The sequence below is a fragment of the Theropithecus gelada genome, chromosome 1, assembly GCF_003255815.1.
Source record: "Theropithecus gelada isolate Dixy chromosome 1, Tgel_1.0, whole genome shotgun sequence".
Lineage (NCBI taxonomy): Eukaryota > Metazoa > Chordata > Mammalia > Primates > Cercopithecidae > Theropithecus > Theropithecus gelada.
The window spans coordinates 42973146-42984356 of NC_037668.1; the positions used below are offsets into that span (position 1 = coordinate 42973146).

The 11211-nt window shown below is 46.7% G+C and overlaps 1 protein-coding gene across 1 annotated transcript in view; it reads left to right on the forward strand.

Moving 5' to 3' along the window:
- Positions 1-11211, forward strand: part of KAZN (kazrin, periplakin interacting protein) — a 194866-nt gene that overhangs the window by 180099 nt on the left and 3556 nt on the right. Inside the window, exons 13-14 of the mRNA XM_025367047.1 lie at positions 315-481; positions 8780-8894. Coding sequence (XP_025222832.1) covers positions 315-481; positions 8780-8894 — 282 coding nt within the window. The remainder of the gene's footprint in view (positions 1-314; positions 482-8779; positions 8895-11211) is intronic.

Here is an 11211-nt window from a genome sequence, read left to right on the forward strand (position 1 = left end):
ACACGGGGTAGGGAGGCTGTGCCAGCCCCACTGTCCTAAGCAACTGTGGGGTTGAGATTCATTTAACAAATATTGATGACTTCCTGCTAGGGTCAGGGGCCATCTCAGTAACAGGAGGTCCCTGCCCTTGTGGCTTTAAAAAACTGGGGAGGGGTTCATCTTCACCAGCAAATTAACTGGTCCCCAGGGGGTCAAGCCCTTGCTGTTGGGGACAGAGCCCCACTTGCAACTGCAGCCCCCTCAGGTCAGCAGCATGGCCACTGCAGGCTAACAAGGCCACTGCAGGCTAACAAGCCCCCTGCCTTTGCCCCCAGGAGTATGCAGACAACCTGACCAACAGCGGCGTCCATGGGGCTGTGCTGGTGCTGGAGCCGACATTCAATGCTGAGGCCATGGCCACTGCCCTGGGCATCCCCAGTGGGAAACACATCCTCCGGAGACACCTGGCAGAGGAGATGAGCGCCGTCTTCCACCCAGCCAAGTGAGCACGGGCGGGGCTCTGGCTGCTGGCTACAGTACAGCTCAGGGCTTTGGAGGCAGATGGTCCAGCTCCCCATCCTGGCCCATCACTTACGGCCTCTCATTTGTTCTTTGCACCATGGTGGTCTCCTTTTACAGATCAGGAAACCAAGACTCAGAGAAGCAAAGTGCTTTCACCCGAAGGTCATAGACTAGAAAGAGGTAGAGGAGCAGTCAGATGTTGAATTAAGTGTATATTAAATCCAAACACACCCAGGTGTTTAGAGAAGAGACAGCAAGCAGTGCACGTGTAAGGAAAGGCCATGTGCAGGTGGAGTGTAGCTGGGAGGACTTGCATTGGCCTAATAGGTTGAGTTGGTTGGTCCAGGTGGGGTAACTGTGGGGACAAAGGTTTGGAGTCAGCAATGAGCATATTAATGATGCTTATGGACCAGGTGAGCAGACCACATCAGCCCACCTGTCCTAGTATCCTCATCTGAAAAGTGACCAGAGAATGAACACCTGGGCTTAAACCAGTCCCCATCCCAGTGGATTCTCTTCTTAAAATGATGCACTTAGGGTTAGATGACCATTTATTGAACACTTGCTGTGTGAACTATCTAATTTCATCCTCCTGGCAACGTCAAGAGATCAGTAGCACTATCCCTCCTTTACAGATGGAGAAACTTCTTCAAAGGTACCAAGCTATGTGCTCAAGATACACAGCTAGTAAGTGGCAAATCCTAGATTTGACCTTTATTCTATCAATATGGTGTATTATATTGATTGAATTTCATATGTCAAACCAACCTTGCATTCCTCAGATAAATTTCACTTGGTCACAGTGTATAATCCTTTTCATATATTGCTGGATTAACTTTGTTAGTATTTTGTTGGAAAAAAAATTGCATCTATCTTTACAAGGGATATTGGTCTATGGTTTTCCCTCTGTGTGACGTTTTTGTCTGATTTTGTTATTAGGGTAATAAAGGCCTCATAGCATGAATTAGGAAGTATTCTCCCCTTTTCTGGTTTTTGGAAAAGCTTGGAAGGTTTGGTGTTCATTATTCTTTAGACATTTGGTAGAATTCACCAGTGAAGGCCGTCTGGTCTTAGGCTTTTCTTTCTGGGAAGCTTTTTGACTTCTAATTCAATCTCTTCACTTGTTAGAGGCCTATTCAGATTTTCTATTTCTTCTTGAGGCAGTTTCAGTAGCTTATATTTTTCTAGGATTTTGTCCATTTCATCTAGGTTAGCTTATTTGGTGGCATGCAATTGATCATATACTTTTTATCTTATAATGCCTCTTATATGTAAAGTTGGTAGTCATATTCTCTCATTCACTCACTCCTGGTTTTAGTGATCTGAGTTTGAATTTTGTTCTTTTTTTTTTTTTTTAATCAGCCTATCTAAAGGTTTGTTGATTTTGTTGACAGAGCCCAGATTTGACCATGGGACTCTCTAACGCAGGCCTGAGTGCTAAACCCCCAAACCACATGGAGTCTTAGGGAGCAGCTGGACCACTCCCCATGTTATGCAGGTGGGGAAACTGAGGCTTAAGGAAAAATTGTGCATGTATGGCAGGGTCCAGGTGTCCTGGGCTGCTCTTCCCTACTGGCAGGCTGACACCCAAGCTGTTCTCAAAGTGAGGCCCACAGACCCCTGCAGCAGAATCACTGAAGCTATTGTAAAATGCAGATTCCCTGGTCCTGCCTCAGACTTGCAGGACCAGTATCTGCTGACAGAACACAGGGATCTACATTTTTAGCATTTTGGGGTGGTTCTTAGGGAGACAATGTTTGATAAGAATTCTATTTTAGACCAGGCATGGTGGCTCATGCCTGCAATCTCAGCACTTTGGAAGGCCAAGGAAGGAGGATGACTTGAGCCCAGGAGTTCAAGATCAGCCTGGGCAACATAGCGAGACCTTGTCTCTACTAAAAATTTAAAACATTACCTGGAGGTTGTGGAATGCACCATATAATCCCAGCTACTCAGGAGGCTGAGGCTGGGGATTACTTGAGCCCAGGAGTGTGAGGCGGCAGTGAGCTATGATTATGCCACTGCACTCCAGCCTGGGTAACAGAGCGAGGGTCCATCTCTACAAAACAGAAAAACAAAACAAAACCTTCTTCCAGGAGCCATGAATCAAAAGACACAGGGAAAAGCCTTTTCTCCTCAGAATTATCCCCTTTCCCTGACCTCCCTTCTGGAGCCACATGATCTGTAACAGACTTTTTTCTGAGCCCTGGAGAGATGGCTCTAACTAAATATTAGCAGGCATTCGTGTATCTGATTAAACCCTTGACCACCCATGAGGTGACAGGTGTGTTCGGGACTGTCTAAGACTAGTCAAGGAGCACCAGAGAAGGAACTGGTGGGGACAAATAGGGTGGGTTCTTATGTTGTGGTAGGACAGGGACTCCTTCAAGAATGAGACGAAAGCAATGAACCTCCCAATGATAAGATAAGAGGGAAATGACTCTGTCCAGGCTCCACGTTCACCAAGAGCTTATGGCTCCCAATATGACATCATCTCTAGCCCTCCTCCCACAACTTTGACAATGCACATGACCCAAAGGCGCCAAGGAGAAGTCTCTGCCATGGTCTCATGGTATCTGCTTTGACACACACTGACTTCCTTCATCGCCCGATAAACCTTGGTCCAGCTCCAACAATGCGCCAGTCATAGGACTGTGCACTAAGGACCTGGAGAATAAAACCAGTGAGCAGGAAGGATGCAGTGAGGAGCAGAGGTTTCCCAAAGGCACCTGCCAGGGGATCGGAGGAGTCAAAACAAAAATTTTGATGAAAATGCATGATCAGTCCCCAAATGTGCCTTGAAGGCAATGTGTCCTGTCACTAAAACAAGAGTCAGGGACAGGACACACAGAGGAGCAGGACTGGAACCATAGCAGGACTGGAACCCAGGTCTCTACTCCTAGTCAGAAGCTCTTTCTGGAGCTGATCTCTCTCCCCTGGGATCTAGGCTGGAATAGTGCCCCTCTTGCCATAAAAGCCACCCTCCACAGTCATTGAACACCTGCTGTGCACAGGCACTTGAGTGATCCATGTCCTGCTCTCACAAAGCTTACAGAGATGGGTGAAGACCTCATAGATGGATGGTGTGGAGTTCCAGCCCAGGGCCTGCTTCCACTCCAGGTTTTCTCTCTTTCCCTTTTTCAATAGATCTCTGAGGGTCTCTGCTCATCAAAGAAAGGCTTTGGCTCCCATCCAGGCAAGAAACTGGTTTCACAGACATCTAAGTGAAGACATAAATCCATCCAGAACGCCTTGTGGCACTCTAGCCCCAGGCAACCCAAGTTCAAACCCCAGCAGCACTAATCCTGGCTGTGTGACCTTGGGCAAGTTACTTAACCTCTCTGAACTGTACTCTCCTCATTTGCAAAATGAGTATAGTAACCAGTATCTGCCTCCCAAAGAGTTGATGGCAAGATGAGGTAAGACAATGTATAAAGCAATTGGCAAAGGAACCGGTACACCGTAAGACACCCAATAATATAAATATTAGTGATTTATTCCAAACCCACCCTTAGCCCCACCACTGCTGCCTCCCATTCCTCCTCTGCAGGGCAATGGCTGCAATGTGGGTTCGAGTCCCAGCATCACTGCTTTCTTGCTGTGTTGAACATGAGCTAGTGGTTTTAGGTTTTACCTCTCTGAGCCTCAGTTTCTTCCTCTGTAATATGGGAATATGACTCATACCAACCTTGTAGCATTGTTCCAAAGGTTCAGGGAGGCAAATTGTATGCAGCCTGCTTGATACATAGATGCCCAGCAGGAACTGAGAGCTTCTGCCCCTGCCTTCATCTGGAGACAGAAGAATCTCCATGCAGTCAACAATTTCCCTGGAGTAGCTGCCTGGGAGTCCCCTTCTGTCAGTTTGCTCCAGCGTTCTCATTAGCTTTTCAATGGAGAAGAACAATTCCATTACAAACTCAAATAGACTTGACCCTCAAACACAAAGAATAAGAGAACCTTGTCACCTGTCCCACCTCCTTGGCTGACAGGCTTCCCAAGACACGGCGATGGAAAACATTTATTCTCCGGTTATTCAGCAGGCCACCCAAATGCGGGTGGAAGGACACATTGAGCTTATATGAGATTCTGCCCCACCCCACCCTCAAACCATCCCTGACCCATCACTGGACCCGCTCAGTGCCCAGAGGCATTGGCCTGTATGCGATGGGGCCCAGCGGGGCCTTTGAGGCTGCATTCTGGCTCCTCCACCATCATCGGTGTGATTTTAGGCGAAAACCTTACCTTCTCTGAGCCACGGTTTTTTCAGCTTGCAGTAAGGATGATCACCCCTTCTTCCCAGGGCTTTGCAGAGGGTTTGCTGAGCCACCGTGGCAAGGAGCTGACAGTGTGCCCAGTGTGGCCCTCGAGTACTCTTTCCTTTCCATTCATTTTCTCCAGCACAGCATCTTGTGCCTCTCCAGCCTTGTAAATCCTTGGTTAATGGATTGAGACTCAATGTTCAAGCTGGCCCAGCTGGCAGAGGCTGACTCCCACCCCCCAACCTTCCTTCCTGACCATGATGCCAATTTAGTGCCCGGGGTGCCCTGCATTGCCTCAGGAGATTCCAGTGAGATGCACCATTCTCCACAACGTTCCCTCATCAAAAGTTCTCCTTCCAATGTACCATTTCCTCGAGGTCTAAGTAACTAGAAATACTTAATAGGTCGGTTCAAAGCTTCCAAAGACCTTGGCCCTGTGCTTGGCTTATCCCTGGAGCTTTTATGTTTTCATGGGATTTAATCCAAAGGCCTAGATGGGGGGATTTCAGCCACTGGGGAAAAAATGAGGAGGGAGGATATTTTGGCACAGTGGAGGCCAAGGTCACGCCGTACTTCTCTGTCTACAGAAAGACAACCACTTTCTATGGATAGGGTAGTTGTTTAGACCAGGGCTGGCCAGGCACAGTGGCTCACACTTGTAATCCCAGCAGTTTGGGAGGTCAAGGCCAGTAGATCACGTAGGCCCAGGAGCTGGACAACATGGCAAAACCCTGTCTCTACCAAAAATACAAAAATTAGCTGGGTGTGGTGGCATGCACCTGTAGTCCCAACTGCTTGGGAGGCTGAGGTGGGAGGATCACCTGAGCCCAGTAAGCCAAGATTGCACCACTGCACTCCAGCCTGGACAACAGAGCGAGACCCTTGCTCAGAGAAGAAAAAAGAGGAGGGCTGCTTACTGGACTTTATTGTACAGATAAGGAAACTGAGGCCCAGTAAGGTGTTCTACTTGCACCAGAACATATGGAGGGAACGGCTGAGCAGGAACTCCCACCAGGTTTGTGTCCCCAAAGCCTTGGTTGGCCACAGTAAGATGTAATTGTAGCAATTACTCTTGCTATTGTTACACAGAGCTTAATATTTGTGTGTGTGTATAGGTATGGGTATGTGTGTGTGTGTGTGTGTAGATATGTGTGTATTTGTATGTTTGTGTATTTATATGTGTGTATATGTGTTTGTGTGTATATGTGTGTATGTGTATGTTTGTGTATGTGTGTTTGTGTGTATATGTGTGTATTATCTGTGTGGATGTGTGTTTGTGTATATGTGTGTGTTTGTACTTTTGTGTGTCTGTGTGTATACGTGTGTTTGTGTATGTGTGTGTATATGTGTGTTGTAGGTGTATGTCTGTATGTATGTGTATGTGATGTTTGTGTATGTTTGTGTATGTGTGTATTTGTGTGTGTGTATATATGTGTGTATGTGCATGTGTGTGTGCTTGTGTGTATGTGTGTGTATGTTTGTGTATGGGTGTGTGTATGTATTTGTGTGTTTGTGTGTATGTGTGTGTATGTTTGTGTATGTGTGTATATGTGTGTGTGTATGTGTGTATGTGTAGGTGGTGTTTGTGTATGTGTGTGCTTTTGTGTATGTGTGTATATATGTGTATGCATGTGTATATGCTTGTGTATGTGTGTATATGTATGTGTGTATGTATTTGTGTGTGTGTATTTGTGTGTCTGTGTATTTGTGTATGTGTGTGTGCATATGTGTGTTGTGTATGTGTGCATGTTTAGGTGGTATTTGTGTATGTTTGTGTGTGTTTGTGTATGTGTGTATATATGTATATGTGTATGTGTGCTTGTGTGTGTATATGTGTGTGTGCATGTGTATATATATGTGTATATTTGTGTATGTATTTGTGTGTATTTGTGTGTGTGCATATTGTATGTGTGTATGTTTGTGTGTATGTGTGTGTATTTGTGGTGCATGTGTCTGTTTATTTGTGTATGTGTGTGCACATATGTGTTTGTATTTGTGTACGTATTTGTGTGTTTGTGTTTGTATGTGTTTATGTGTATATTTGTGTATGTGCATATGTGTTTGTGTGTATATGTGTGTTTGTGTGTATGTGTGTGTATATGTGTATATGTATGTGTGTGTATTTGTGTGTGTGTGTATTTGTGTGTATATGTTTTTGTGTGTGCATATGTGTTTGTGTGTGTGTGTGTATTTGTGTGTATCCCCTCATTTAGTCCTCACAGTGACCTGAGGAGGAAGTTCTGTTATTAACCCCACTCTGCTCAGCACACAGCCCAGGCTATGCTAAGGCATCAAGCCAGGCTGCTGACATGGAGCCCACACGTACGACCACTGTCCTACCCTAAATCCCAAGATGGGAAGGCCGTGGTCTAGACCTTGATCCCAGAGGCCCAAGTTCAATTTCCACCCCTGCCACTGGGTGTCTTGTGTATCTTCAGACAAGACATACCCCCTCTTTGGTCTTCTGTCTCTTCTTCAGTGAAAATAAGAGATGGGACCCCTGAGGCTCTCCCAGGCTCATTTGACTGCTCGTGTTCCATGAGCTGGGGCTCCAGCACCCCTCTGTACCAGAGAGCAAACAGCCAGCTGCCTGAGTTTACATTTTGTGGCTTCTGCAATTACAGCTGCTTCCCCACCAGACCTGGGGAATCTCGTCTCCAGGTGGAGGAGAGGGCGCCATTCATGAAGACCTCATTTCCTGACCCACCACTGAGCAAGGGCCTCCCTGTTATGTGGAAGCCTGTGGAACCCGTGGGTTTGAGAACGTAGCTCATTTGCCATTCAATCAGTGCTGTCTCCTACACACCACTCCCCTCCCTTGAACTTTCTCAGCAAAATTTGCCCCAGAAGACGAAGAACTTCTCTGAGGCAGCTTAAAGGATGCTAGAAGGTTCTTTTTTTTTTTTTTTTTTTTTTTTTTTTGAAACAGGGTCTTGTGCTGGAGTGCAGTGGCACGACCTCAGCTCACTGCAACCTCCACCTCCCAGGTTCAAGTGATTCTCCTGAGGTTCAACCTTAGCCTCCGAGTAACTGGGATTACAGGTGTGCACCACCATGCCCAGCTAATTTTTTTTTGGTATTTTTAGTAGAGATGGGGTTTTGCCATGTTGACCAGGCTGGTGTCGAACTCCTGGCCTCAAGTGATCCACATGCCTTGGCCTCCCATGGTGCTGGGATTACAGGTGTGAGCCACCATGCCCCGCCTAGAAGTTTCATTTCTTTTAATGAGTCTACCTCCGTGGTGACTTCTGGCTCCAGGCCAGCCCTCTCGTCCCAACTGTGTTTATCTACAGCATTGATATGCAGACTTTTTCTGTGAAAGGCCAGATAGTGAATATGTTAGGATCTGAGAGCCATATGATCTCTGTCAAAAGTCTACAACTCTGTCCTTATAGCAAGACAGCAGCCATAGACAACACGCAAGCAAATGGGCACAGCTGAGTTCCAATAAAACTTTATTTATACAATCAGTCTGCCAGCTGGATTTGACCTGCAGGCAGGCTGTAGTTGGCCAAATCCTATTCTAACAGAAGCTTCAATGCTTTTGCACAAAGAAGGGAGTCATGGGGGCAATTTCAGGCAGAAAGTCAGGTGGGCGACACAGATTGCAAATTCTGAGCAGGGGAGACTCCTCATGCTTCTCCAAGCACAGCTAATTAGCTATCATGCTGAGATACTCATCTTGAGTCTGCTGCAGTAAGGTTCGCAGTACGCCGAAGAGTTAAGAGCAAGACTTTGGAGTATCAGAGGCCTGTTTCTGTCGCTTACAGCTGTGTCGTCTTGGGCAAATTGCTTGCTGTCTCTGGCCTCCTTTCCCTTGTCTATAATGCTGGGCTGGCAGTCCCAAGTCCCAGGCATGTTGTGAGAATCACACTTCTTAAGTGCTGAGCACAAGGATGGCACGTGAGAGGTAATCAGTCGGTCTCAGCAGCTCTGGTCATTGTCACCAATGGACGTGTGTATGTCTCTGGGGAAGTGACTGAGCCTCCCCTGCTGACTCAAAATGGGCCTCCCCCCAGCTCCACAGGCATCCGGGAGGCTGAGCGTTTTGGAACGCCCCCTGGCAGGGCCTCCAGCGTCACGCGGGCAGGAAAGGAGGAGAACAGCAGCGGCCTCAAGTACAAAGCTGGCCGGGTAAGTCACTCGACGGGTTTGCCTGTGGGTCCTGCACGTCCGGGAAAGGTCTTTTTTTCTCCTCCCAGCTGCAGGTCTTTTTTCCTCCTCACAGGAGCTCTGTGGCTCCTGTGTTGGCCTGTGAAGGTGGAGTGCCAGGCCGGGTCACGGGGGCATCCAGGACGTACCTTCAAGGAACCTTCACGATGCTTTGGGTACAGTGCACAAAGCCCCCGCAGGGCTTCGAGTAGCGCCTGGATCTCAAAGTGCAGGACTCACCTGCCTGCATCAGAGTCACCTGGGACTATTACTGAACATGCAGATTCTGGGACCCACCTTGGCCTCCTGGAAAAGGAGATCTCTGGGGTGAGGTGGATCCTGCATTCAGCCAGGCTGCCCAGAGGGTTCCAGCGCAGCCCCAAAGTCTGAGCCCCGATCACTGATTTTGATTTGGGACTTCAGTGACCTGACCAATAGCAAAGATGAACCTCTGGTGACTCCAACCAAACAGTATGAAAACACATGCAATTCAGGTCCGATTGCACAGACTCCAACTGACACAGATTCCTCAATGGAAATGCACAGACACAGATGGCAGAACTGGGTAATCCAAAACGTCTTCCATTTGAAGAATGCATGATCCCCATTCATTCATAAACGTGAATACATTGCCACCTTACCCTTAAGAAGCTCCATTCTAGAACATGCATTCTAGTAATTGGGACTAATATTGCCCCCAAAGGAGCGAAAATTTGTTTTGGTGGAGGTTGGGGGTGGAGGCAGTGGCAAAAATTCTTATTCTATGTAAAAGCACAAATGTGCATATGGTACACAAGCAGAGGCGTAGTATGTCTGTGGCATTAAAATTTCACAGCAGGGGTGCAATTAGGAAAAAACTGTCTAAAAAGTCTCCTTAGGGAGCAATAATAATAAAAAAAAGAAGATCGGGAAACACTGGTCTGGAAAGAAACGCAGTCAAATAAAGAGTTACAAAGCACTAATGTGACTACTTTAACACAGAGGTGTGTGCAATAAGAGAGAAGTATTTTTGAAGGCCTACTGTGTGTGATAATAACAGTTAAGAGAGAGGTATTTTGAAGGCCTACTGTGTGTCTGTGTGTGATAATAATAGTTAAGAGAGAGGTATTTTGAAGGCCTACTGTGTGTGATAATAACAGTTAAGAGAGAGGTATTTTGAAGGCCTACTGTGTGTGATAATAATAGTTAAGAGAGAGGTATTTTGAAGGCCTACTGTGTGTGATAATGACAGTTAAGAGAGAGGTATTTTGAAGGCCTACTGTGTGTGATAATAACAGTTAAGAGAGAGGTATTTTGAAGGCCTACTGTGTGTGATAATAGTTAAGAGAGAGGTATTTTGAAGGCCTACTCTGTGTGATAATAATAGTTAAGAGAGGTATTTTGAAGGCCTACTGTGTGTGATAATAATAGTTACTAGTCATCAAGTATTTACTCGGTGCAAGCACTTGCTATGTGCTTTGCAGATGGGACTCGACTTTTTTTTTTTTTTTTTTTTTTTTTTTGAGACAGGGTCTCACTCTGTCTTTCAGGCTAGAGTGCAGTGGCGTGATCTCAGCTCACTGCAACCTTTGCTTCCTAGGTTCAAGTGATTCTCATGCCTCAACCTCCTGAGTAGCAGGGACTACAGAAGCTCGCTACCAAGGCCGGCTAATTTTTGTATTTTTAGGAGAGGCTGGGTTTCACCATGCTGGCCAGACTGGTGGGACTTTACTTTTTACAACAAACCTGGGAGTTAGAAACTACTATTCCCATTTTGTAGCTGAGAAAATGGGCTCAGAGAGGGGAAGTGACTTGTCCAAGGTCACACAGCTGGGAAGTGGCAGAGCAGGGATCTGAACCTGGGTCTACGAGTCTCCAAAACGCACATTCTTTCTGCCACACCAGGCTGTCTAGAATATTCCTCCTTGACTTGGGAGTGCAGTCAGACCTCACGGGCCTGCTCAGACATTCTCACAGGTAGTCTCCAGGACACACTTCCTCAACTCTCCACCCACCAAGGAGGAAAGAAGGAGGCTTTTGTGAATCAGGAATAATCAGACCGATGATATTTGTCCTCACCTTGGTAACCAGCTGAATCCTTCTGGGGGCGGGGGGACACAAAGCTCTCCCCTAATGGTCATTCACAGACTCCCCTCAGCCTCCCTGAGCAGGGAGTATTATTACTAATAGGGGGAGCACACACAGGTTAAGTGAGTTACTCAATCACACAGCCATTAGAATTGGAGACCTTTCCCAGAACTTCATTCTTAATTCCTGTTTCTCTTCTTCCTGTCCTTTGATCACATTCTTGTCTTCTCAG